This window comes from Pteronotus mesoamericanus, unplaced genomic scaffold, assembly GCF_021234165.1.
Source record: "Pteronotus mesoamericanus isolate MK-2021 breed Mesoamerican mustached bat unplaced genomic scaffold, CSHL_Meso_final contig_657, whole genome shotgun sequence".
Taxonomy (NCBI): domain Eukaryota; kingdom Metazoa; phylum Chordata; class Mammalia; order Chiroptera; family Mormoopidae; genus Pteronotus; species Pteronotus mesoamericanus.
The window spans coordinates 13,647,876-13,673,719 of NW_026555229.1; the positions used below are offsets into that span (position 1 = coordinate 13,647,876).

Genomic DNA, 25,844 nt, shown 5'->3' on the forward strand with positions numbered 1-25,844 from the left:
CAGAACATTTCATCATCCCCAAAGAAACTCTGTACCCAGTAGCAGTCACTCCCCATCCCCTCTTCCCCCAGTGCCTGACGGTTACTAATTTATTATCTGTTTTTATGGATTTACCTATTATGGGTGTTTTATACAGAATGAATCATACAGTATGTGACCTTTTTTGTCTGCCCTCTCTTTAAGATAGCATAACGATTTTTATTGCCACATAATATTCTATTGTGTGGACATACCATATTTTATTTATGCATTCATCAGCTGCGACTTGGGACACTCTTTTTCTTTATTTAATTATTTTTTTCTATTTTTCATTTTTTAAATCGTTGTTCAAGCACAGTTGTCTCCACTTTGGTCCCACCACCCTCCCCCGCCCCCTATCCACCCCCCACCTCCCACCCTCAATCCTACCCTCTTTTGGCTTTGTCCATGGGTCCTTTGTACATGTTCCTTGATGACCCTTCCCCTTCTTTTCCCTGTTTATCACAGCCACCCCCCTCCCCCCTGCCGTTACCGGTTATTGTCAGTTCTTAATTTCAATGATCCCAGTGCACTTCATGTCCCTTGGGCTCCCAGAAATGTCCGCCTTCAGTTCCTGAGCTGCTCTGTACCTTCCAGCTTATTTTGCTGGCCTGCAAGTTGCGGTGTGTCCTTCAGCAGGCATGTAGAGAAGCAGGGGGTAACTAAAACATCCCAATGAACTGGGCTGTACTTGGCCTTTTTGTCAGAAGCAGTGATCACCAATGCGGCGACCACAAGGCAGGCTGCCCCTGGTCTGTCCCTTACTGTGAGGTTCCTACAACGGCAGGCAAAGACTCATCATTTATCAGGCTCCGCCCGGGGGCCCAGGGGAATGGGCTCACACTGCCTTGTCTGGAGGCGGAGGATGGCGCGAGCAGACAAGAGGTCAAGGGCTCCTCCTCAGAAGTTCTTCCAGGGGCTTCCTGTCTCCTGACCTGTAGCTCAGGGACTTGGGTGCCAATTGCGGGGCTGGCGTTTGCTTGGACTCCAACAGCCCTGTGTGGCGGGCTCAGCCTGGAGGCTGCCTGAAGACGTGGCAACGGCGGGTCCTGGGCTGCTTTTTCTTATGATACAGTGCGTGTGATCTGTCTCTGAGGCTGATTTCCTGCCAGCTCCTTGTGTATGTTGGGAGCTGTGCCATTTATTTTGAGGGTACCCGTTACCCATTCATCCCAGTCTTTTGGGGGGAGCCTTGAAGGGGCCTGGCCTGAAAATGCCAAAGGTCTGCATTCTGGTTCAGAATCCTTAGTAATGCATGACTAAGCCACTTCATTTCTCTCTGCCTCACTTTTTTTTTATAAGGCCTTTGGAGATTGTCTGCTTTGACCACCTAAAAAGGATGTACCAACAGTCAATATAGAGGTTTAAAGGGCCTTTAAGAAAGTTATATGGAATCTGCAGATGTACAACATGCTTTATAGTGGCACTGCCCCAACACTGATCGTTTATGCTAATAGCTGATTCATCATGTGAGTCACCTGACAAATTGGGGTGGAAATGCAGACACCCAGGCCCACTTCCAAACAGCCTGATTTAGCAGGTCCAAGTGTCGGGAGAAAAGTCTGTAAATAGACCAGCGAGGTTTGGGAACTGGGGATCATGTCCCCCTTATGAATTAAACCTTCCTTCTGTTAGTCCCTGTCCCAGACATTAGCATGTTGTGCCATCGACTTGAGTCATAGATGATTTTTCTAGGCCTCAGAATGTCGAGTCCACACTGGACACAGAGCACATGCTTGGTAAATGCTATGGGAATTCATGTGTTAGACTTGAAAGGGGCTTTTGAGGTGATGTTCCCCAATTTTTTACTGCAGACCTAGACTCAGAGTGAGGAAGAGGTTGCCCAGGTATGGCAGAGCTGGGCCTGGAAAGTAGATTTCCAGCCCCTTCTCCCCCTTGCTACTCCCAGGTGCACAGGCAAAATTTGAAGAGGGGTGTTCTGGGGAGGGTGGGAGGAAGGCTTCGGTCCCAGCCCGAGGGGCTCACCTGGGTGTGAGGGGAACGGCCTGGTAAAGCCTGTCCAGCTTGCGCTGCCCCGGGGCTGCTGTGCAGCCGCCTCCCTGCAAACCACTGGCCTGGCAAATGCACAGATATCTCGGGGACGGGAGTATTGAATAGTTGGCCAGGAAAAGAAAACGGCGGATCCCACGTTCTGCTTATTGAATTTTTTGTTTGTTTGTTATTTGCTTGTTTTGCTTTGTAGCTCTGGTAGAAACAATTTTCTGGTAGCCTTGGAGAAAAACAATAGTTTGCCTAGCTTCCAGGGGAAAAGAGTGACGATGCTAGATGCTGGAGGAGGGTTATTTCTTCCTTCGGGGACACCGTGAGATGTGCCCTTAGCCATGCCCTTTGAGACACTGATCCCTGGCTGGGGTTCAGGCAAGGATGCCCTGAAGTTGATAAGAAAACCAGTGAAGGGAGAGGAAGTTCCCAGGTAAGCCAGGGTGAAGCAGAAAACACACGGTGGTCTGGAGCCCTGTGTGCTTGGCTGTCAGCTGACCCAGTGACCTCAGGCAAGCTGGGCATTTTCTGCGGGCCTTAGATTCCGCCTTGGTAAAATGTGAGTTGTAACTTTCTACCCATTTTACTTCATAGGATTATCATGAATGTGGTTATGAACTCTTAAAATTACTCTTTAAATGTGAACTGATACTCTCAGGACCCTTGAGATAGTTATGGTAGGATGGAATGGGTTAACTGTAAGGATTTTGTTTAAAAATTGCATAATGACCAACCCAGAGAGACAGGATGAAACCATTAAATTGTTGTTTTCACACAGGTGCCTTGATATCCTGCCCCACCCCACCCCCATATTCCTTTTATGTTGAAAAATGGGAGAGTTAGTGACTTTAAGGGAAACGTTTCCAAGTTCCTATTATGTTTGGTTTCATTAAAGAAAGAAAAAGAAAAGAAAAAGTCAAATCCTAACATCTTACTGAATTTTTCCTGTGGCTTTCTTCCTTCTCCAAGTTCAGAGTGTACCTATCCTTCTGAGGCCTTTGGTTTTCTTTTCCTTGGTAACTGCAGTAAATACTCCCAACCAGCAGAAATCATCCGTTTCTGAGTTTTCTTTCTCTGTACAGTCATGCTTTATAGGCATATAAAGCCTCTTTAAATAGGGTCTCTACCTTAGGCTCTCTGTGGATTTTTCAAAAGAAATTCCTGGAGCATGTTTTAGCCTAGGACAGAGCAGCCTAATCTCCTATACCTTCTGCATCTGCAGGGAAATTGGTCAAACAGTTTTGTCATGGTAGCCCTAAGGATCCTGCAGGATTCTGAAGGCTTCTCAAGTAGTTTCACGTCATTTTACTGTTAGGAATATATGATCAATGCTAAATTTTGGAAACCTGTTGGTATGTGGGTTATTCGGAGGGTAGGACAGAGTATTAAATTCATCACAGCTTCTTCTATTTTAACCATTGGGATAAATTGCAATTTCCTGACCCAGGGCAAAATGACTTATTTATAGAAGAGCTGAATTTTCCATCTTCTGTTTCTGAGAAATGAAGTAGGTTCAGAAAGAGAAAGGCCAAGCCTGCTCTTTCAGAGGCCTGTGTGCGGATGCCCCTCACAGTATGAGCTCCTGGAGAAATGTGTATGTGCTCTTGGCATCGATAGTTGTGCTTCCTATTGGCTCCCTAAGTTTCCCTATTTTCCTCTTCGGATGAGTGGCTTCTGGTGACCTTTTGTGAAACGCAGTGATGTGAACATTATAATCATGGTTGTGCATTTTAAGTAGAGTTGGCGTGGGCCTCGGTGAGGCTGCATGGGAGGGTGGGAGCAAGTCACCTTGCAGGGGAGGAAGGATTGACGACTTGGGACGTGATAGGCCACGGCCAGCGGTACTCTCAGTTCGGGGTGTTGAGGCCGAGTAGTGACTTTCCAGTTTATAAGAAACACATGTACAACTTTCTAGCACTGGTGAGTTAGGAAGACTGAGCTGTCGAAAAATCTATCATGAGGATGGTTTCCAATTAATTTGAACTCTTGTAAGGTGAGGTTTTCTAGGAAAAAGCACCCCCGTTGAGAAATAGCTTGGATTTTTGTACTTCGGTAAAGGATGCCTAACTACGAGGCTGGGAAAGGGAGCAAAGCCTTCAAAAACGATACAGTCTGACCTTTTCTGGGTGATAGGTTTTCTATAGGGCGCAGTTTTCCAGAAGAAACTGGTTTCCTCTCCACTGAACAGTCTGTTGAGGTCCTACTGTGCCCCCTCCGCCCAACTCTGCATTCTGCCTGAGCCCGTGGCAAATGCCATCTGTTGGTGGCAGACAGAGTTGGCACATCTGGGTTTCCTTCCAGGTTTGTGATATGGGAAAGCTGTCCACATTGGGAAGCCCCGGAGAGAGGAGCTTCCAAACCTAGAAAGCTGATCCCGGAGCACACGGGACACATCACCGTGGCCAGAGGAATTTCTGCCTGGCACTGATGTGTGGTGGTTTGATGACACGTGACACGTTGCAGTGTCTCCTGGGAAGTGGGTGAGAACTTTTAAACACATGAGCCCTTTCCAGTCAGAATTGCTAAGGGATTTTCAAACTTCCATTTTAGAAAGGAGGGGTAGTTATTTCGGTGAGATTGTGGTCTAGCGGTTAGACCCTGTGACTGGGAGTGATGGCCAGAGGAACTCAGATTCTTTTCCAAACTTTTCCCCCCAAAACTTGAGGCTGCCAGTGATGATTCAACCCAAAATGTTGCTTTTGGGCCACTGAACATGGTTTTCTATGTGATGGTGCTTGGCTGTCTGGATATAAGGCCCCCTGAAGATATATGTCCTGCCTGACATGGTCTTCACGTCTTGACACATTCATTCCCTAAGCCAGGGAGAGCAACCTAGGGCCCATGGGCCAAAGCTGGCTGGCCACCTGCTTTTGTATGGCTTGTGAGCTAAGAATCATTATTTAATTATTTTTAAATGGTTAGAAATCAAGAGAAGAAGAATATTTCCTGACACAATAAAATAACATGAAATTCAAATTTCAGTGTTGGTAAATAAAGTTTTATGGGAACAGAGCCATGGCATAATGCAACTACACATACACGTATTGCCCGTGGCTGAGCCGAGTTGTTGGGAGAGAGTGTACGGGTGGCCAAGCCTGAGACTTTGAGTTCGTGGCCCTTGGCAGGAAAAGTTTGCCAACCCTGCCCTGAACAAATAGAGGGGCAGACTCCACTTGCCGTCCACCTGTGGGGCGGAGCAAATAAGGGAGTGCCAGGAAGCCTCTTTGGAGTTTTATCAAGGTCGTGGAGTTTCCTGGCAGTCTTGGTCATTATCATCATCGTTGTCCTCGGAACTGTCCTGCTTATTTAGAAAATAAGCTTGTACCGGGACCTCAGCAGCCCTCAGGTGTCAGGTTCTCTGACCAGCCCCTCCTTGCCATCCTTGCTACCTACCCAGTCTGGATTCAGGCGGCTGAGGGTGTCTTCATGGGTGCAGGTGCCGTCGGGCCCACTTGAACCTGGTTGCAGAGGGGCTTTCTGATTTGGGAGATCCATTCCCATTTGCTGTTCCTATGCCTCTTTTATTGGGGCAACTGGAGAAGGAGAAATTTGAGATGTGTACCTTTCTCTTTTTGCTGACAATTTAACAGGCTTTTAAATAGCCTCGATTCCTTTCAGGCCAGTGGTATTGTATATATTTCAAGACTTTGTCCACGGGTCCAAAAGCTTAAGTTAAGCTCCTTGAGACATATCATAAAATATGATTTTGGGAAAAACCCTAATGGGCCATGAGCAGAACGTTATTATTAAACAAAGGATGAAACGCTGAAGTTGAGATGGCCTTTTTTTCCCCCTCCCCCTGCAAAATGAAAGTCGAGCGGACTCCATTTCAACAGTTTTCAATGCAGGAATTCCCACAGCCCCATTTGATTGCAGTTTGTTGAAAAGTTTAATGTTTTTGTAGGCAATTCATAATTTCCATGTTGAGCGGCCTAAAAGGAAGAGAGCTTGAGCCTAGTGTTGTTTTCATAGCGGGATGGTGGGAACTTTTTTTTCCTTCCCCAGAAAGGATATAAAGCTGAAGTGGAGCTATCGGGAAAGTGCCGCGTGGCTTTCCAGCCGGAGACGCTTCTTTCTCCAGGTCTCCCATCAGGACCCAACAGAATAAAGAGAATTTCCTGCTGCTTAATGTGTCTAGGAAGGAAAAGATTTTCCTCTAGGCTCTAATAGTACCTAATTTCCTTTTTCTTCCTTTTATTTATTTATTTTCTCTATTAATAAGGACCAATTGTAGAAGATGAAGAGACCTGGGAAATCCATCACTTTTGGAGGAGGTTAATAACTTCCTTTAAAAAATCCTGACATAACACTCACTTCCCCAGAAGGAACCTTGTCGGCCTAAATGCCAGTTAAGATCCAAGGGGCGGGCGTGGGTTTGTGGGGACCCAGCCGTTCTATGGGATCGAGTTGCATTGGGACCTAGGGGTTGGGGCTGTCACCGTGGAGTCTCTGCAAGTCATTGGGACTGGGGCTGTCTTCCTCTGCCATCTGGATTTGGTTAGCTCTCTCTGGGCAGTGGGGCCGAGACTCATTTCCTCCAACCAGTAATGTTATATAGGCAGTGATCCTGGGCTGCCCTAACATAATTGAAAATTATGTGTATTGTAGGCTCGGAGCGCTGAAATGTAGGCTCATAAAAATATGTGGTGCAGGTAGCCCGCGGAGATTGGATATGGCACACAATGAAGCTTTTATGTAAAGTAAGAATTATAAGTCTCTGCATTAATATTGCATTATGGGTATGATAATGCTTGGGTGGGGTCCTCAGGGCAGGTCTGTCATGTTAAATAAAGCCTAAATTTCCTAATTCAGGGGAGCTGGGACTTGGAATGCAATCAAATCCGTTTTTGCAGATGGCCAAAGATGAAAAGTTGTCCGTTAATCTAACTGTCCCCACTGAAGGTAGCATGACATGTAGGTGTGTGGTAGAACCTGCTTGGCATTTTTCTTCACAGGTTTTTATGAGATGGAAGGGTGAGTGTTGGCAGGTGTCCATTTTGGTTGGCCTCAAGGAAATGACTCTGTTGAGTGGTTTTTGACCAATGAGGCCCATATATTTATGTGGCAGGGAGAATGGGCAGAAGTCAGGATGAGACAAGGCAGAACAGAGTCCTGGAGCCCTCTGGCTTGGGTCTTAGGGCTGAGGGAGACCAGGAAACATTTATTTTAGTGTTTCTCAACTTGGGATGATTCTTCTCCCAAACAAGGTATTGGAAATAGTTTGACTATAAGGGTGACTGACTGGGCTGGGGTGGGGGTGCCTGGTGATATTTCTTCTCTGGAGGCCCAGACTCCTTGAAGTCGGTCAGTGCTTGGGACAGTGTCTCACCCACCCCCATCACAGACAGGACAAGCCCCTCAGTTTATAGCTGAAAAACTGGAGGTCCGTGGAAGCAAAGGCATTCAATGCCAGATGGCAACTTATCAGGACTGGCAACCAGGTTTCCTCAGCACAGGATGCTTCCAGGTAAAACCTCTGAAGGCGAAGTTGCTCCGACCTTGTAGAACTTGAGGTTGGGAAGATGACTGCGTACGTTGAGTTAGGGTCTCCCCGCATCATGTGGAACTGAATTGTGTTTTAATTGGCCGGATGGTTGTATCTTTGAGAAACCCATGGAAAAGCTCGTGGGTGGCTTTGGTCTTTTTCTGTCGCATGGGATTTGAGCAAATCCTTCCTCCTCTCCGGGCTGCCCTTTGCTATCCTTTCTGTTGAAATCTTTCTGACTTAACAGGACTCTGTGAGGCCTTCCTTGGTGTCTTTCTCAGAAATGCCACCTTCTTCTTGGCATTCCCCGGGCACGACTGCCTGAGTCTCGGCCGCAGCTTCCCCCGCTCTCCGTTGGCTTGTGTAGGCCTTGGCTCCCCTGGGCGCTTGTAAGCGCCCTGAGGGCAGCATTGTTGTCTCTCCATTGTGCACAAAACGAGCTCTAACTGGTGTTCATGGAGTGACAATTACTGTACAATTAATATTAAAACTGGCCCCTTCCTTCCTTTTCTTCCTCCCTCCCTCTTTTTTTTTTCCCCTATGGGTCTCTGAAGAGATCAAGATGGCTCCTTATATGCCCTCCCAGCATTAATTCATGCATTAATCAACTGGCCTTTGGACATACAAAGACCAGTGTTTATGCCCTTATTAAAGTCTTAGCAGTGTCTGGGTTTCGTTTGGTTGTCTGAAATTTTCCCAAGTGAAACTGCTGTAATGTCACTAACACAAGTCAAATCACTAGGTGTTGCTTATACATGTGCTAAAAATCTCGGTGACTGGAGAAACCCACCTTACCTCAGTTTCCCTTACCTGCGCAATGGGGAGTTGGATCAGTTGACTGTTTAAGTCCTCCCAGAAACTGACCGCGTCCATTTCGGCAGGAGCTGCTCCCTTCCCTTGTGTCATGTCTTCATTTTCTACCTCAGAGAAGGGTAGGGATAGATATAAGTGACTTACATCTTTATTTTTCTCTCCTTAGTAAACCTGTATGTATTTAAGAATTTTCTCCGGCCTTTTGAGATGAGGCTAAAAATTGCTTTGTGCCCTGTCGGTGAATCTTGAAGATATACTTATAAGCTTTTGGCTTGGATGAGGATTTCCATTCTCATCTGACTTGAGTAACTTCCAGTAGAGGACAGTTGTGCACAGATACTCAATTTTCTTTAGAAATGAAGTTTCCTTGAAAGAGCTGATTCAGAATTGATGGTCTCCTAGGACACTGGCTTGAGACTCCATTTGCTCTCTTCCCTTCTTCTGTCTCCCTCTCCCCACTGCTCCTTCTGAATGAGGTAATAGTCATGAGATAATTTTATCCGAAGCCACCTGTGGTCTGAATGCAAAGACAAAACTATAGTTGTATACACGTTCCTATGGAACATGAACTCTAAGGAAGCACTGTTGGTGTTGCATGGTTTTTCGGTGGTTGACATTGTTACTTGCATGCTTTTAAGCTTTTCAGTTTCTGATCCATGGAGCTGTTTTGCAGTTCTTTGCTGAATTCATTTTCCATGTTCGCTTTGTTTGCTCTCCAGTATCTGCAGATGAAATGGCCGCTGCTTGATGTCCAGGCGGGGACCCTCCAAAGCAGACAAGCCCTCAAGGATGCCCGCTCTCCCTCGCCGGCACACATTGTAGTAAGTGACCTTACAAAGGCAATCACTTCCTTTACTGGGGAGGGAGGGGAGTTGAAGAAAATGGTCTTTGGCTGATAACAGGCTTTGTTTATCAGTCTTTCTTTCTTTAGAAATAATTTTTTTTGGCATATTCTTAGATATCGTTTATATTTAGAAGGTACCTGTTTTCTTCTATTGGAGCTTAGCGATTATTACCTACCTGGAAAATTTCCCACCTGTCTTCTCTCCTATTGGATTGGAATTGAGCTTTGTGGGCTCCAGTTAATAAGTCCAGTCACCATGGTGTGGGGAAGACTGGAAGTGGTTTCAAAGCAATTATTTTAAAAACTACAATACCCAGAATCTCTCCTAAAAAAGTCATTTAAGGAAGGTGAATGGTAGAGCGAATTAGAAAACTTGAGGGAAGCCCTGGATTTGGAACTTTCCAGCATGCCGCCTCCCCCCCACCCCCTCCCCGCCCCAAGTTTATCTTAATTGTTGGAAAGGAACATTCAATCCTAACACCAGAGGAATTTCTTCTGGGCTGATTGATTGAGCCAAGAAATGAATTTAGGCTTAAATTAAATTTAATTTGTACATCCATGGCTTTGAGAGAGTGGGGGTTTAATAAGGAACCATTTGTTTGTAGTACTAAGAGACTACAACATACCACATGTGTCTACATATATTTTTAATGTACTTCTTAAGGATTTTGTAAGCCCTGTAAGTAGAATTCATAAATTAACCTCTCGAGAAGATAGCTCAGCCTTATTAGAATATTCTCTTCTATATATTTATATCATTAGCTGGACTTTTACTAACAATTCATGTATTTTTTATTTAAGTGCCACAACATGTTACCCATTAATATATTTTGCCTCTCTATGTTATTTGTGATTTCTAAAAATGGCAAAATAATTTTCTTAAGTGGAAAAAATCTCAAGAATGCATTGTGTCAAAATTCAGGCTAACCGCCTCCTTATTTTGTAGCTTGCTCTAATTGCATATATTTTATTTAATGTAGTATGCCCCTGTTAGAGGAATATTAAATATATATGTCTATGTGTGTGTCTATATAGCACAAAATAATTTATTTCCATGAAGCCACATTGTGGGCCGTTGTTTGTGAAAATGTCTTACGAATTTTTGTCATGAATAAGGCACATAGAAAGGAGGTTGATATTTTCCAGAAACTTCCTCCTTCCTCTAACCCCACAATAAAATGGGTGATCGTCATTACATACACTCTTCTCTGCCAAGGTTTCAGGGCTGGAAGTGACCTTAGGTCAGTTAGGCCCAACCTGCTCTCAGAAAAGGAAACCGGCCCAGAGATGCCTTCAGTGAATTGCCCAATGTCACACGCTGCGCTAGTGGCCGGAGCGAGGACTGGACCCAGTTCTCGGCTCTCTTTCCGGGCCCTTGTGGAATGTTCTCTCCAAAGGGAGAGCAAGTAACTTTCCATGGCTGGGTCTGTGTCATCGTCAGGGACAGTGTCATAGGCATAAACACATTGGTGGCGCGGGGTTCCGATGCAGCTTTCTCCTGGTAAAGTGAGTGCCATGCCAGGCAGTATTTTAACAAAACCCCAAGATTTTGAAAAAGTGTGATTGTTACAGGGTCCTCGAAGGTAAAGTGAGGAAGGCCCACCCTTTCCCATTTCCTGCCTCCCTGAATTTCCCACATGTGTGTTTACATGTGTGTTTAGCATTGGACATTTTTCTGCTTTTGGAAATGCTTGGCAGGACCTGCGGCGCCCCCCCCCCCTTTTTTTTTTTTAATGTACAGAGAAAGGATGTTATCTTTAAAATCTCTGGGAGGCCTCTTCTCTCTTTGAAGGTGGAGAGAAGATGCAATTCTTAGAAGTGGCCCAAAGTGGTCACAGCAGCTTATAGGTAGGGCACGGGGTCCCACTGCCTGTGCTGGTGAGCAAGAGCGGGGCTTGTCCTTTGGGAGAGAGGGGGGTGATCGCCCTCCTCTCTAACCCCCTCCCCTGCCCCAAATCCCATAAGAACAGATGCCAGGACTTAGGCTTTAAGAGCCTTATTTTCATTTGTAGAATTAACAGTCTGAACAGTTGTTGAAACATTTTTTCAGAGCCACTGTGGATTTTGGTGAATCAGACAATGAGGGGACTTAGGTTTTTCGTTTTTTTTCCTTTTCCCTCTGCTGTTTATTTGAAGGCATGTTTACCATAGCAACCACTGTGGAGAGCACCACCCCTTTAGATGGAGACCCTTGTCTGGAGGAGCCACAGCTGGCAACTGTAACGTGATCGGCTGTGCTTCTGCTGTGTTCTGGGGACCCGGGGGAGGGCCACTGCAGTGAGGTTATGGGCTGGCGGTGGAGGGGCGGGCCCTGGGAGCTGGGGAGAGGGGAAAAGCCATAAGTTGGACCAAAGGAAACCAAATTTGTGAAATACTTAATGCTTGTGGCAGCTGACTGGTGTCTTTGGTTATATGAGTCAGCCTTGTGATTGTGCATTTCTGCAATCTTCGCCTGACGCTAAGGGGCAAGGAGAGGGATGTTGGGTGCTGGGGGCGGGGTGTGGGGGTATCAGTAGAGGGAGGTGGGAAACTAGGGTGGAAAGAAAAGGTCGGAGATTGTTGACCACATACAGTTTTTGGGATTGAGGAGTCCTTCACCTTGGGGCTCCATTTATGATTGCGTTTTCACTGGACATAAAAGTGATGCGCCAACCCAGACTGGCTGGGTGGGCAGGTACAGGGTGCCTGCATTTATAGAAGGGGCAGCCTGCATTGTGGCTGATGGATCATTTGGCTCAACATCCACCAGAAGAATCTGGTTCACGTTCACATTTACTGATGAATGTCTAACCTTTCTCCAGGCACTGGGCTTTTCCTCCCATTTTATTTTTCATTCTTTTAAATAAAACGTTGTCACATCACAGTGTTTCATCAGACATGTTTCAAAATAATTGTCTAAGGATTGCTTCCTAATTTCTGCGAAATTTGGATTTATTGTGATTTCTGGGCCAAGCTGTTTCATAATGATTTCTAATGTTTTCTTTTGAAAATAGAGAAGTGTTCCGTTTTTGTTAGTAATCATTGGAGACTACTATCACAGTTTGCTAAGAAAATAACTTTTTCGTGGTCCATATTTGGGGCAGAATTCTCACCTGGGAATTAAAAGCATTTGTCTGAGTATTTTAATCTGATTGGATTTTTTTCATGTGGTATGTGGGTTACCACATTATAAAAAAATTGATGTGTAGAATAAATGTCCTTAGCAAGTGGAGTTCAATTGATCAAATAGGATTTACGTTAAGAAGCAAGCCCCACCAGCGTTAGTTCCTGTAATGGATACAACATCTTCTTTATTAGATACAACATCTTCTTTATTATAATCCAGCGGCTCCTAAACTGTGTTTTAAAGAAAGAGGAATTTTATCCCTCACGGATGCTGTCTTGATTTTTGGGGGGCTAGCCAAAAAATAGGAATTTACACAACAAATCCATTTCGCCCTCCCTCAGCTCTACCCTCCACCTTCCCTTTTCCCCTTATTCCCCCCCCCGCCATTCATCCACTTCCTGAAGGCTCAGAGGCACTAGCCACAGCCCAGATTTTCCCTCCCCTCCCCAGCCTCCACAGTCCCATTTTCTAATTCTCATAAGTAGCTCATATTTCTTTCCCTGTGGTGTTTTTAAATTTCTATTTTAAATGTTTTGTCTTCCTCCCCCCACTTCCACAATGAGGGCCGAGCAGCTGGGTGTGCTGAGTGGCCGGGCCCGAGTCTCGGCTGAGCTGCCTCTGGCGTGGGGAGCGGTGGGGCTCAGGCCCCCCGCCCCGGACGCCACCCCTGGGGTCTGTGCTATACAAAGACTTTCATTTAACTTTCTTTGTACCCAGCGAAAAAAGATTCTGTACCAAAAAATGGTGGTATTTTGGTACAGTATGTATCTTACAAAACAGCAAAAGGCTTCAAAAGTTCCTACCATTTTATCTTGGGGGTTTCCTTTTGAAGTGGATGTAGAATTCTACCTTAGGGTACATTTCTAAGTGGTTCTTGGTCTCCTGGGTTTTGTTGTGTAATGAGCACCGAGGTGTGGGATAAGAAAGCCCTCTGAATCCCGAGGAGCAAAGCCCTCCAGACTACGTGGTGGACTTTTTTGTTGTTGTTGTTATTGCTTAAATGCTGAAAGCGAGTGGAAAACTCTTATGAAATACAGCATGATGGTTAGAACTTCAGACGGTCTCTGCTGTGTGCACTGAGCATTTTCAAGTAAGCTCAGAGGGCATGGCAAACCTTTTGCTTTCTGTTTCTGAAGAGTTCAGGGGGGTGGGGGGCTCTCCTTATAGTTAATAACCAACCAGGACTTCACGAGCATCCTCTTGGTTACTAAGGACCTTCGGAGGTTTGATGGGTTATTTGACTTGGGTTGCATTCTGCCCTTTTGTGCCAGATGCTTCCTGGCAGTTGCTGTGTGCTAGGAAGTGCTGTTGCTCGCTGAGGCCCAGCAAGGCCATCGCAGCCCCTACCTGTGTGGGAGTCATTGTTCCAGGTGCCATGAAGAGTACCGGGGACGAGAGGGTATGACCGGGGAGATGGGATTTCCACAGAGAAGTTGGTGAGGATTATAAACTGGGATGGCCCCCCGGGGAAATGGCATTTAAAATGACATTTGAAAGCTTGATTGGAGTTGGCCAGGTGAAGGTATGAGAGAAGGGGTGGAAAGTGGCAGAACATTCCAAGCAGAAGGAAAAAACATGTACAAAGGCCCTAGAGGGGAGGGAAAACTTGGCTGTGAGAGAAGCATAAAGGCAGCTAGAATGGCCACAGGTCCTGAGGGCCCAGGGACAGTGACCTGGGGATGCGGTGAGGACTTGGTGCTGAATCCTCATCGTGGCGGGACATCCCTGAGGGGTTTGTGTTATGCTGATGGCAGCGAGGATGGTGAAAGGGGACAGATGTGGAGGGGACCTCCACAGAACTTGCTGAAGGGTCAGTTGTTGGTATTGAGGGGGAACAGGGAGTCAAAGGGAGGTGTTTGGAGAATGCCATTCACTGAGTGGGGACCATTGGAGGGGTGGAAGCGTTGTCTTTACTTTTTATTTTTATTTATCCCAGCTTTATGTATTAGGATAATCGACATAAAACATTGTGTTAGTTTAAGGTATACAATGGGTTGATTTGATACATAGTTATCTTTTTTTTTTTTTTTTTTGGTGGCGTGTACTTTTAAGATCTACTTTCTTACCAACTTTCAAGTATATAATACAGTACTGTTAATTATAATCACTATGCTATACATTAGATCTCCAGAACTTAACTAATTAAACATTTTTTTTTTAGTTATTTATTTTTTGACAGCGGGGAAGGGAGGGAGAGAAATACCAATGTGTGGTTGTCTCTTGCAAGCCCCCACCTTGGGATCCGGCATGCAACCCAGGCACATGCCCTGACTGGGAATCGAACTGGCGGCCCTTTGGTTCACAGGCCGACACTCAGTCCACTGAGCCACACCAGCCAGGGCTGAACTTACTCATTTTTTTAATCTGGAAGTTTGTACCCTTTGACCAACATCTCCTAATTTCCCCCAACTCCCGGCCCCTGGAAACCAGCATTCTACTCTCTATTTCTATGAGTTTAGCTTTTTCAGATTCTACATATAAGTAATACCACACAGTATTGGTCTCTCTGACTTAACACGATGCCCTCAAGGTGCATCCATGTTGCAAATGGCAGGATTTCTTTTTTTCTTATGTCTGAATAATAGTCTGTTTTATTTATACACAGAAACACATTTTCTTCACTTGCTTATCTGTTAACTGGACACTTACATTGTTTCTATATCTTGGCTGTTATGAATAAGGCTGCAGTAGACATGGGAGCACAGATATCTCTTCAAAATCCTCTTTTCATTTCCTTTGGATTTATACCCAGAAGTAGGTTTGCTGTGTCATGAAGAACCTCTGTACTGTTTTCCACAGTGGCTGTACCAATTTACGTTCCCTCCAGCCTCGCAAAGGGTTCTCTTTTTGCCACATCCTTGCTAACACGTGTTACCTCTTGTCTTTTGTTAGAATAGCCATTCTAACAGGTGTGAGGTATTCATTGTTGTTTTGATTTGCATTTCCAAGATGATTAGTGAGTTTGAGCTCCTTTCCATGTACCTATTGGTGCATTTCATGTACATGCTTTGGAAAAATGTCTGTTTAGTGTAAGAGCTGTATTTTTAGAGAGATTATGATACTAGGTTTCATGAAGCCCCAAAGCAGTATTGCAGTAAGAAGTGGGAAGAATCCAAACTTTTAATTTGCTCCTTAAGAGTAATGTCAGTTTTCTATTTATTTATAACGTATTTAAGGAAGAGTAGAGAATTCTTCCTTTTCTTTTGACACATACTTTTAATTAGCATCCTCTTGGTCTTGTGCTCACTGTTGATTCAATCATTGATTCACATTCATTGACCTCACAAATATTTAGTGATTCTTTACCACGTGGGAAAAAGTATTCTAGACATTGAGAGAAAGTGGAATCAATGATGAATGATAATAACCATAATAGCAAATAAGCCTGTAACACTTGCCATTTATGTGCCAAACATTGTTCTTGGTGCTTTACAGGTGCTTTATCATCCGCCCTTTAGAAGGAGGACGCCAGCACTGGGCGGTTAGGTATTTGTCCAACTGTGGGAGTCGGACCGAGGCTGAAGGCAGTCTGGCCCCAGGGCACAGCGGCTTCTGAACCCCGCCGGGCCCAAAGACGCGAGTCAGTGGGCACGGTGTGGTGTGCTCAGGGCTAGCTGGACAGGGTGGCAGGGCTCGGAGACCTGCTAGCTTCGCTGGAGAGGGAGGCGCGAGGTGGGTCAGAGCTTCGCTTTCCGGGTGTGGCCCCTGCGGAGGACTCAGGACACATTGAATCTCTAAGGGGGCAGGTGAATTTGGGGGATGTGGCATGTGAACTTGTGCTGATTTCCTAAAAGCTTTTCCCTGTGCACTGTCTCCACTCTCTCCTCTACAGACACACTTTCCCCTTGTTTTTTGTTTTTTGTTTTTGTTGGTTTTCCCACTTAGCTATGACTCAGCCAGGACTTTTTAGAATACTTGGCATGCACTTCCTAGCAGCGGCTGAGTCAGAACTTTCCCATTTCACAGACAGAGCCATGGTAAGGGCGTATATTTTGTCTAAGGACATAAAGCAAGCCTGTGAGCACCACAAAAATATTATTTTTACAAGGAGAGCTCTGAGTGTCTAATACTGAGAAGCTGGCAACTAGGTTATCCTTTTTTGGGGAAGTAGTGGTTCGGATCAGGAGAGCTTCGAAGGGAGAGAGTGGAGTAAACCCCAAGATGTGATAGCCTATGATTTAAAAGCCCCGGCTTCCTTCTCTGCTTCCAGGAAATACTCCGTGGTGGTGAATTCTGAAGTTCCCGAGGTGTGGTTCACGGTGCGGCATCTGACCGCCATGGTGATGAGAAATGCTCTACCAAGAAGCATTGTGTAAACTCGGTTCTGCCCCCTTCAGATTAGAATAAAAAAGTTTCACAACCTTAATATCACATGCCACACCACCCACTGCTGTCTCTTCTGCTGTTTAGGTCACTGTTCCAAAGTTATCCACGGTCCATACTGTTCTTGAATAGAGGGGTGGAGCATTTATCTCATGTTTTCTGTTTCCTTTCGGTATCATTTGGGCTCTTCAGGAAGTTCTGCCTTTCTATCGTCATGAGACCCCTCTCTTTGGAACAGTCATCCCTTGATCGTGTTTTGTGTCCTATTCTGCTCATGCCTCCGTTTACCCCCCTTGAAACTTTGAAGGCTGACATGTCCTCCCTTCATTGCCGAGTCTTCTCTTCATAGTTATCTCCACGTGTAGTTCCCATTGTTAGTGACTAATCCGAGATTGTTTCAGGATGGGAATTGCTAATTTTCTATTGAAAAATCCTTCCTCTAAAGTAAGTGAAATTGATTTTTTGACCCCGGGGGGGGGGTTATTTATTTATTTATTTATTTATTTTTAGAGAGAAGTGAAGGGAAGGAGAAAGAGAGGGAGAGAAGCATCAATGTGAGAGAGAAACACTGATGGGTTGCCTCTCGTACACACCCTGACTGGGGACCAAACGTGCAACCCAGGAATGTCCACTGACTGGGAATTGAACTAGCAACCTTTGCTTTGTGGGACGATGTTCAACCAACTGAGCCACACCAGCCAGAGCTGAAATTGATTTTTAAATGTAGCTTTCCTCATTTGTAAAACCTATGTCCATTGTAGGCAGTTGGGAAACTAGCCGTTAATTTCACCATTCAGAGATTACTTTATGAATAATTTGGTATATTGGGCATATTTCCTTTAGACTTTTCCCTCTCGTGTATTAATATTTATATTTGTTTTTAATGTCTTTGAACTCATTGCAGCGCTATTTCCAACCTTGCATTTATTTAAAATGGAAATTGATGAAGTGAATAAGCCCTTCCACATCATTAAAATCCTTAAGGATTTTTGACCACATAACTGACCATAATATTATACCCCAATTTGCTTACACAGTGCCCTATTGTTAGGCCTCAGAGTATCTCCTTTTGTTTCTCCCATTCTAAATAATCCTGTGTTGAAGATCTTTGTACCACTCTCCCCTTTAATCATTTTCTTAGGATAGATTCCTAGGAAGAAAGGCAAGAGGACAAAATTCATAAAAATGTTCTGATCCATAGCTAGAAATGATCTTCGGGAAAGGTCTCCGTTCTTATAACTATCAGTGGTGTGTGAGAGTTAGACTGTCTCTGGGAAGTTTCACAAAAGTTCAGCTCCACCTTGCCCCTGAGCAGAGCACCCCGTCATCCAAAGTCAATTCCCCCAGGCCTTTTGCCTTCAAAACAGGCAAACAAAATGATTTCTGCTTAAATGACTAATAGGATTTAAAGTTAGCTGACATTATTGTGATTTTGCAGAATTATGTCTGTTCCTTTTAGACATCTCACAGCCGTACTTCCCTGGGAATACAGCACATTTTAGGGTGATTTTGGAAGTCTTGGAGGATACTTTTATAACTTCAAATACTTGTAGAGTTTCTTCAGTTTTACTAACCCTTCTATTTATGACATTTTATGTGGCAGATACTGTCTCTTTGATGCACGTGACCTTGTTCAGGAATATGACTCTGAACTATTTAGGGGGAAAACATACCTATTTTTCAAAGATGCCATTTGTTGCTGTGTTTAAGATCAGGCCACAGAAAGTGTGAGGAAGGGCGGGCAGCCTCACGTCGGTCTTGGCCATTTCTCAATGCTGTGTCTTGTGCTTGGGGACAAGTCTTTGGCAGCTCTGGGCCAGTGTTTCCTGACACTTGTCTCACCGAGCGCTAGTAGGTTACTGGAAAAATGGGCTCCCTCCTAAAGTAGGTTTAGGGAAGCACTGGGTCATGTGGTCAGTTCCTTTAGGGCAGAATTTCGATTCCTCTGGGTACGGGAACCTTCCTGCGGAGGAGTTTCTAAAGCGTGCTGGACTGCAGAACTCTTTTGAGCCTCTTCAGGGACAAGATTGGAACGTACTTTGGAAAATTGTTTCAGTTTCAGCACCTGCTCTGTTTACCAAGTGTGGGAGCCTGTTTTAAATTAACATGGATCGACTTAGAGCTCAACTCATGGTTTTGCCTATGTTTATTTTTCCAGTAAATAAAACAGAAGTGTTCATTTGGCATGCATCCTGCCCTGCTGTTGTTTCTTATATTGCTGATTAACTCTATGTATGGGGCTTGTCTCTCCAGCCAGACTGTAAGTTTCTTGAAGCCAAGGGGCCCCCTGGTTTCTTTCTTTGCGTGCGCCTTTTTCCCCACCTATTGTGGTGCTTTGGTAATTAAGCAGAGCACAGTTTCTGGTGAGGGATTGGAGCTGATTTAGTCTGGAACAAGTGCGTCTTCATTGTCACCTTATTAGAATGTTCAGAATTGTCGTGGTGAGCACAGGAGCTGGCCCATATGTGTACTTCCTACGTGCCGTGGTGGCGTGCTTTGGAGAAGCATAATTTCGGGTTGTGACATTGCGTGAGGTTTGCCAGTAACTTGATAATCCACCCTTATACATTCCAGCTCAGAGAGGAGCGTGTCTAATCGCCACAGTAGCGTTTATGTGGAACGTGGTTAACACAAAACCTCCAGAAGGCCAGGCGTGTATGGTGTCTGTTGCTTTACAGTCTTCATTTAAACCAACTGTTCATTAGGAATTTTGGGATGGGGTGACTGAATTTTTTTTTTAAAGAGTGGCCAATTGGGAAATCAGCACTTGATTATTTATTAGGGAAATGGGTCTATTTCAGCAGTGATGTGATAGGGCATATGAAGTGTTCTTGTGATGGGTTTATTCATGGCTTGCAGGTCAGATTTTTTACCACTTTTAGTAAATTAAGATGGAGGAAACACCCCTGGGTTTCAGAATTGCCCCTTGGGAGTCTCCTGGGATCGAAGGAGGGAGGGAGGCTAGAGGAGTCTGTCTAGGAAAGTTCATTATGTCCCTTTTGCATATAAGGATGTGAAAATACAGTGAGTTAGCTGAGTTGCCCAGGATTCTATGGGCCGAAAAGCCAGATTCAGACAATTTTTCAAGTCTTTGTTCCAGCCACATGCTTTCCCGAGTGCCTGATTCAGCTTCCTTTTGGATACCAAATAGACATGGGAAGTTACCATCACATGCCCGGTTCAGAATCTTTATTGCCACCTCTTCCCCACCAGCAAACCTGTTACTCTCAGTGTTTAACAGGGCAGTAAAGATGAACAACGTTTACCAGTGGCGTAGGCCCCAAACCTTGCATTCATCTTCGATTTCTCTTTTTCTCTCCCACCCCTCATGTAGTCTATCAGCCTGTCTGTTCACGTATCATATTAGTTCTGCCTTCCAAGTGTTTGGAATCTGACCACTTTTCACCACCTCTGTTATCACCTCTGGAGTCTGGTCTACCATCTTCTCTCTCTTGGGTGTTGCAGGACTGTCTACACTGGTCTCCCCACCTCTCAGCCTAGTAACTTCCCATCTTCCATCCTTTGTCCCTAGAGTTTATTCCCACACTTGAGGTGGCCTTTTAAATCCTTCGACAGATCGTATCACATCCCTTTGCTGAAACTCTGCAGGATAGATTTTGTCTTTTGAAAGAGGCCCAAAGCACTTGGCCCTGTCACCTCCCTGAAAGGTGGGACTTGCAGATGCCAGGGCTCTGTATGGAGGGCATGAAGGTCAGCTGTGTTGGATGTAGGAGAGCGGGAGGCAGCAGGAGCACACGTGGGCTGAGTGAGCCCCAGTTCCGCAGTCGTTTGCTAGTGCCGTAGTATGTTGCAGATGTCTTGATATCATACCCCCAGTGGGACCCAGATGCCTCCCGCTGTACCAGATCTGAGCCCCGCCTTTCCCCGAAAGCGCGCGGTCTGCCCAGCCATAGCTTGTCTGCAATGAGAAGCTCGTGAAGAACTCTGAACAGTGTGATGCAATCTGTTTTCCAGCCAGAGCCTGCATAGCGGGTAGATCCGGGCAGTGATTAAATGCATCACCCAGGCTGTTTAATAGGCTTCAATGAGATGGGGTCACCCTGTGTCCAAGTGCAGTGGGCCAAAGGCCTCTTGTTCTTACAGCTTCAAGGACACAGGCTGCCTGTTTCTCTCTCCAGGACATTGTCTATGTTGTTCAGGTGCTGGGGTGAAGAAACTAGCAAGGCTTTAAAAAGTCTGAAGAAGGAAGGAAGGAAAGCGCCCAGCACAAGGCTTAGCACTGGACCTTTCCATGACTCCCAGAGACCAGGTCAGGTGCAGGGGCCCCGGTATCAAGACCTGACTTTGGACACCCACCTGAGGCCTGCCTCAGGGACACACACGTGATTCTAAGCAAACTGTTTTCCCCCCAGGCCTTTCAGACTCAAGGAAGAAGCCAATCTTGATGGGTGGAGGTAGAATATAAAATATAATAAAAGTGTCTCAGTAACAGAAGGGGAGCAGGGCTGGGCAAAAGGGCTCCCTGGGTAAACCTTTGGGATGATTCAGTTGAAACTGAGGAAAAAACACTTTTTTGGAAAGCGGTAGCACCCCCCCTTCAGCCAAAGCCCATAAATGAAGGAATGTCTGAAACCCAGAATTGCAACACCCAAGGCAAGACATTGTCAAAGATTGAAGTAGTAAGTTTGACGGGTAGAAACCGTTTCCATTTTTTGAATACAGCCAAGCATCTTTCCTCCATTTTTCCTCAAGCCCCTTCCCATCCCACTTCCACAAAGCACTTACTGGTATCTCTTTTATGCTTTCTTTTTAAATTACCACATTGTTCTCAGATACTGAGAATAACACCCACGTGCTGACGTTCCAGTATAAGAAACCAAATGTTACAAATGGAATAGAGCTCTGAAGATGACATTTATCTCTACACCATTCCTCCACCTCGCTGCCACGCCCTTCCCACTAACAGCATACTTCACCCCTAACGACGAGGAACTACCTTTGCCCTAGTCTCCTGGTCCTCAGACATGAGATTGAGCAAGGGGCAGGCATGTGCTTGAAGCAAAGATACTTACGAGTCCTCACCAGGAAGAGAGGGTCTAAGTCTGTGGCTCTTTGCAACCATTCTGACACACAAACACTTGCACGTTTGCAGGAAATGAAGGTGTGTGAGGGAGGAGTTTCTGGACGATGCCCTCTAATTCTGTGTAGCCATCACCAATTTCCGGATTATCCCATTAGGAAACCAGCTAGTTTGAGATGGAAACCAGCTAGTTTGAGATGGTTTTCTGTCACTTCAACCAAGTACTGTTTTGCAAGACTTAATCAAAAAGTTGTCATTCTGAATTTTCCATTCTTCTGAATTAAAACTGCTGGGCTATGAACTTATTCTTCTACTCTGTCAATAGGGACCAACATGAACAGGACACAGTTGCCTCCTTTACAAATGGGTTGATTTGTGCTAATCTGAGACTTGCTTTCACAGAGAGACAAGCACAATTTTCTCCTACAAAAATTTTTTTAGAGAGAGATTTGTGTCAAAATGAGCAGTTTCCATGGTTTCTTTCTGTGGTCAATGGGAATTTTGAAAATGAATTTTAGGTATTTTCATGAAATTCCTGTTTTCATACTTTGTTTCTCCGAGTTCTCTTTAATGTTACTTAACTTACTCACCTTTGCCCAAAAGCTCTCTTACTTACCGTTCCTTAGAACTATTAAGAAACAACCAGATAATTAATGGTGGTAAATCAGTCCTGCCATTTTTGTTGAAAAATGCGGTAAGAACCCACATAAATAAGGAGGTGCTATTACAGCCTCAGTGATCTCCTCTCCTTATTAATTTACGATATTAGGAATACTACTTTATCACAGTTGGTGGCAATGTGAGCACACAGGTGTTTATTTCTGTTGGATTACAACTTTACTATTTGATGAAGTATCTATCCATTTTCCTTTAAATGCACATCTTAACCGTGGAAAGATCTTGCAAGTCCAAAAGGCTAAAACTGCTGTTCCAAGGATTCGGAGCAGACTGTAGTGCTTGCTGCAGGCTGGGTAGCACCCGCTTCGAGCGTTGTGTTGCGAGATTCTGGGGCCTTAGGGCTCAAGGGAAAGAATGGCCGCCTTCATGGATTAGTATCGGCCAGGTGTGAAGGAGGACAGAGTAAGGGACAGCAGAAGTGTTGAGCATAGGACAAAAGCCAGGGTGGTATTCCATCACGGAAAAAAGATTGCAATCCATAAGCTGCGGCTTTGGCGAGCCACGTCGCAAAGATGGAGGAAGTAGTGTAGAGAGCGGAAGAGGAAAGTTAAGGGGAGGAGCTATTAGAACCATAGAGCTCTGTTGTAACCAGAGAGTCCTTCCCGTAGGCCTCTTGCGGTGACCTGGGGTGTGAGAGCTCCTCCTACAGGCTCTCCCGATTCCTGCCTAGGTTAAGATGTCCGCTGTAAATTTTAAGACATCACAGCTATCGTTTCAGCTTTAGGCAATCAGTTTTTAGGGGAAAGTGTGAGAAATCAAGACTCCCTACTGGATCGATCAAAGCCCAGTGAAATGCTGAGTAAGATGTCATGGTGAAGCACATTTTTACTGGCGCACACTTAAAAACGTGTTCCAAATGAAGTGATAGGAAAGAGGAACATTTTTCATCAGAACCAGGAATGAAACTGTGTCCAGCAAAGTGAACCCAGGCGCAGGATCTGGGCTGTGCCTTAGCCGTCTTGATTTAGTCCACTTAGTTCTTCCCGCGGGTGGGATGTATCCTTGCTGTCCACAATGGACAGGTCCTATGGGACGTGACCTTGACCAAGTGTGATGGGCACATTCACAGTCACGTTCCTGATGATTACTAAAAAATGGACTTGGAGTGACCTTCACGTTTCCCTCCTCCTACTCTACAGTTCAGAATTGCACGATAAAAAAAAATGTGTCTAAACAGGATGATAATTTTAATTGTATCTATACATATAACTTGGAATGTTTGGCCTTTTTTTTTTTTTTTTTTAATGGACTCCTTGTTTATCCAGTTTGTTTTTGATGCATAACTTTATGACTCTTGTCCTGATTTATTTTCCGCACCGTGAGTCCAGGACTGATGTGAGACAACAAGCACAGGTGTCATGCCAACAGTCTCATGGTTAAGTTTTAGAACAGAATTTGGAAAATAGAACCCATTGAGCGGCGGTGAGGACGTATGCTGAGCTAGTGCGTGTTTGGACATCTGTGTGGAGTAAGTGAGTGGGCAGAGGGAGTGTTTGTCAGGGAGAGGGAGGGCGGGCCACTGGCGTGGGGAAGTGGGCTGGGGTTCAGGGGCCGCCAGCACCCGCCGCGTGCAGAGGCCAGGAGGCTTGGACTGGGCCAAGTGTTCCGGTGTCTGGATGCCTGTGTGAATTTCCTCTAGAGGTTTTCAGTTGGCAACGTGGAATCAGCTGGACACGCAGCCAAGGGTGGGGATTGTTGGTATCCTGTTAGGCCCAGGGGTGCGATACCAGAGGTCAACGTAGATGCTGGCGGAGGGAGCTCGGGGACCTTTCTGGCGTACACTGTCCTGGAGCCTCAATGCCAACAGGAGTACAGATTTTAGGCCAGAGCCTTGTTCTCGCGCTAGCGTTCCTATTCCTGATTTTTCTTTTACTCTCAGACTGAATACTGGACTTGGAGTGTTGAAAGGGGACTGCAGAGTTCCCTTGACTTACGGCTCTCATTGTGGTATTTACGAAACGGGTGCATTAAGAAGTAGAGCGATGCGCTCAATTGGAATCATGATAATACTAGGGGTTTACTGAGTACTTGCTAGTTCCAGTAACTTTACTACTCTACGAATTTACTGTTTACATGGTTGCCCATTTAATCCTCCTCACACACCCTTATGAGTTAGCTATTATTACTGTCCCATTTTACAGATGAAGAAACTGAGGCTTAACAGAGGGGAATGGTATGGCCAGGGTCACACAGATGGTAAGTGGCTCCAGCACTGGGACTCTCACCTATAGGAGTTTACACTGCTTCCATCAGGAACAGGGACACAGCCAGGGTGGGGCAGCTTCCCAGACACAAACCCGGGCTGGTGCCGGTCAGGCTACACCAGGAAACTCTCAGAGGCCTGCCGTGCCTTTGTGATGCTGTTAGTTCCTGTGGAGGAAGTGAGGCTTTGTGGGTTCTTAGGAGGAACAGGTATGAACTCCTGGCAAAAGGAAGGAACCAACAAAAGAGATTGTCATCAAGATAAGCCTTCTGTCTTCATCTCAAATTATACCTCCCATCACACAATGTGGTTGTGTGTCTGCAAACTGGAGGGGAAAATACAGATCTTTTTGGTGAGTTAATTGGACAGAGAAGGCTTTTGTGAGTATTTTAGTACCAAGGCTAGTCACTCTACTTTATCTTTTGTTCAAATTTGGATTTTTTAATTGGGGTTTTTCCATGGGTGTTGGCAGTTCTCAAAAAATAGTGGAAGGTACAAAGGATAATAAAACAAATGCTTTGAGGTACTTGCCACCAAATACAATAATCATTAACTTTTCTCTCGTGTTTCTAAGAACAAAACCACACCTGTGTTCCCTTCCCTAATCCATGATCTTCTCTCCAGAGAGAACTACCATTACAATCTGGTGTCTCCCTAGTCCAGGTTTTTATACTTTTCTACACATATATGTGGATCTGCAGTGTATTATAATTAATGTTAGTGGTTTTAAAATTTTAGTTAAGTGGTTTTGTATTTCATAATATTCTAGCACTTTGTCTGATGCCGCATTGCCCTTGAATTGTACCCACGTTGTACATTTAAATCTCGTTTTAACTGCTATGTACTATTCCATTGTATGGATATACCACAGTTGTCCCATTTCTGTATTGATAGTTATTTGGGTTGCTTGCAGTTTTATAAGATTACAACTAGTGCCACAATAATCACCCGCAGGTAGGTGTATGTAGGCACAGGCACGTGCATTGGTAGGGCATAAGTGGCTGGTTTTCGACTGCGGTTCACAAGACATCACTAAGCACTTGAGAATGATTGGATCAACTACTGAGAGCGCCTTCAGTACTTAACCATCTTCCCCACAACCTCCCCAATGCTTTATCTTGTCAGACTTCAAGTTTTGCCAATCTAATTTGCTTTTATTTTTTCCCTTCCAAGGTTGACAATCTTGTCATTTGTTTTTTGTCTCCTGAGTGGTTTTCCTGGTTCAGCCCTCTCCTCATTTTAAAGAATCAGATAGGTTTTCCTTATTGATTTATGGGAGCTCTTTATATAAGCTGCAGGCTTACTTATATGTTGGAAATAACTTTCTCTCAG

General features: G+C 45.0%; 1 protein-coding gene across 23 annotated transcripts in view; it reads left to right on the top strand.

Annotated features, from left to right (window-relative positions):
• TCF7L2 (transcription factor 7 like 2) overlaps positions 1–25,844 on the top strand; it is a 189,335-nt gene that overhangs the window by 63,083 nt on the left and 100,408 nt on the right. For all 23 annotated transcript variants that reach the window (XM_054581530.1, XM_054581525.1, XM_054581527.1 and 20 more), the window contains one exon: positions 9,037–9,138. In XM_054581530.1, the coding sequence (XP_054437505.1) occupies positions 9,037–9,138 (102 nt within the window). The remainder of the gene's footprint in view (positions 1–9,036; positions 9,139–25,844) is intronic.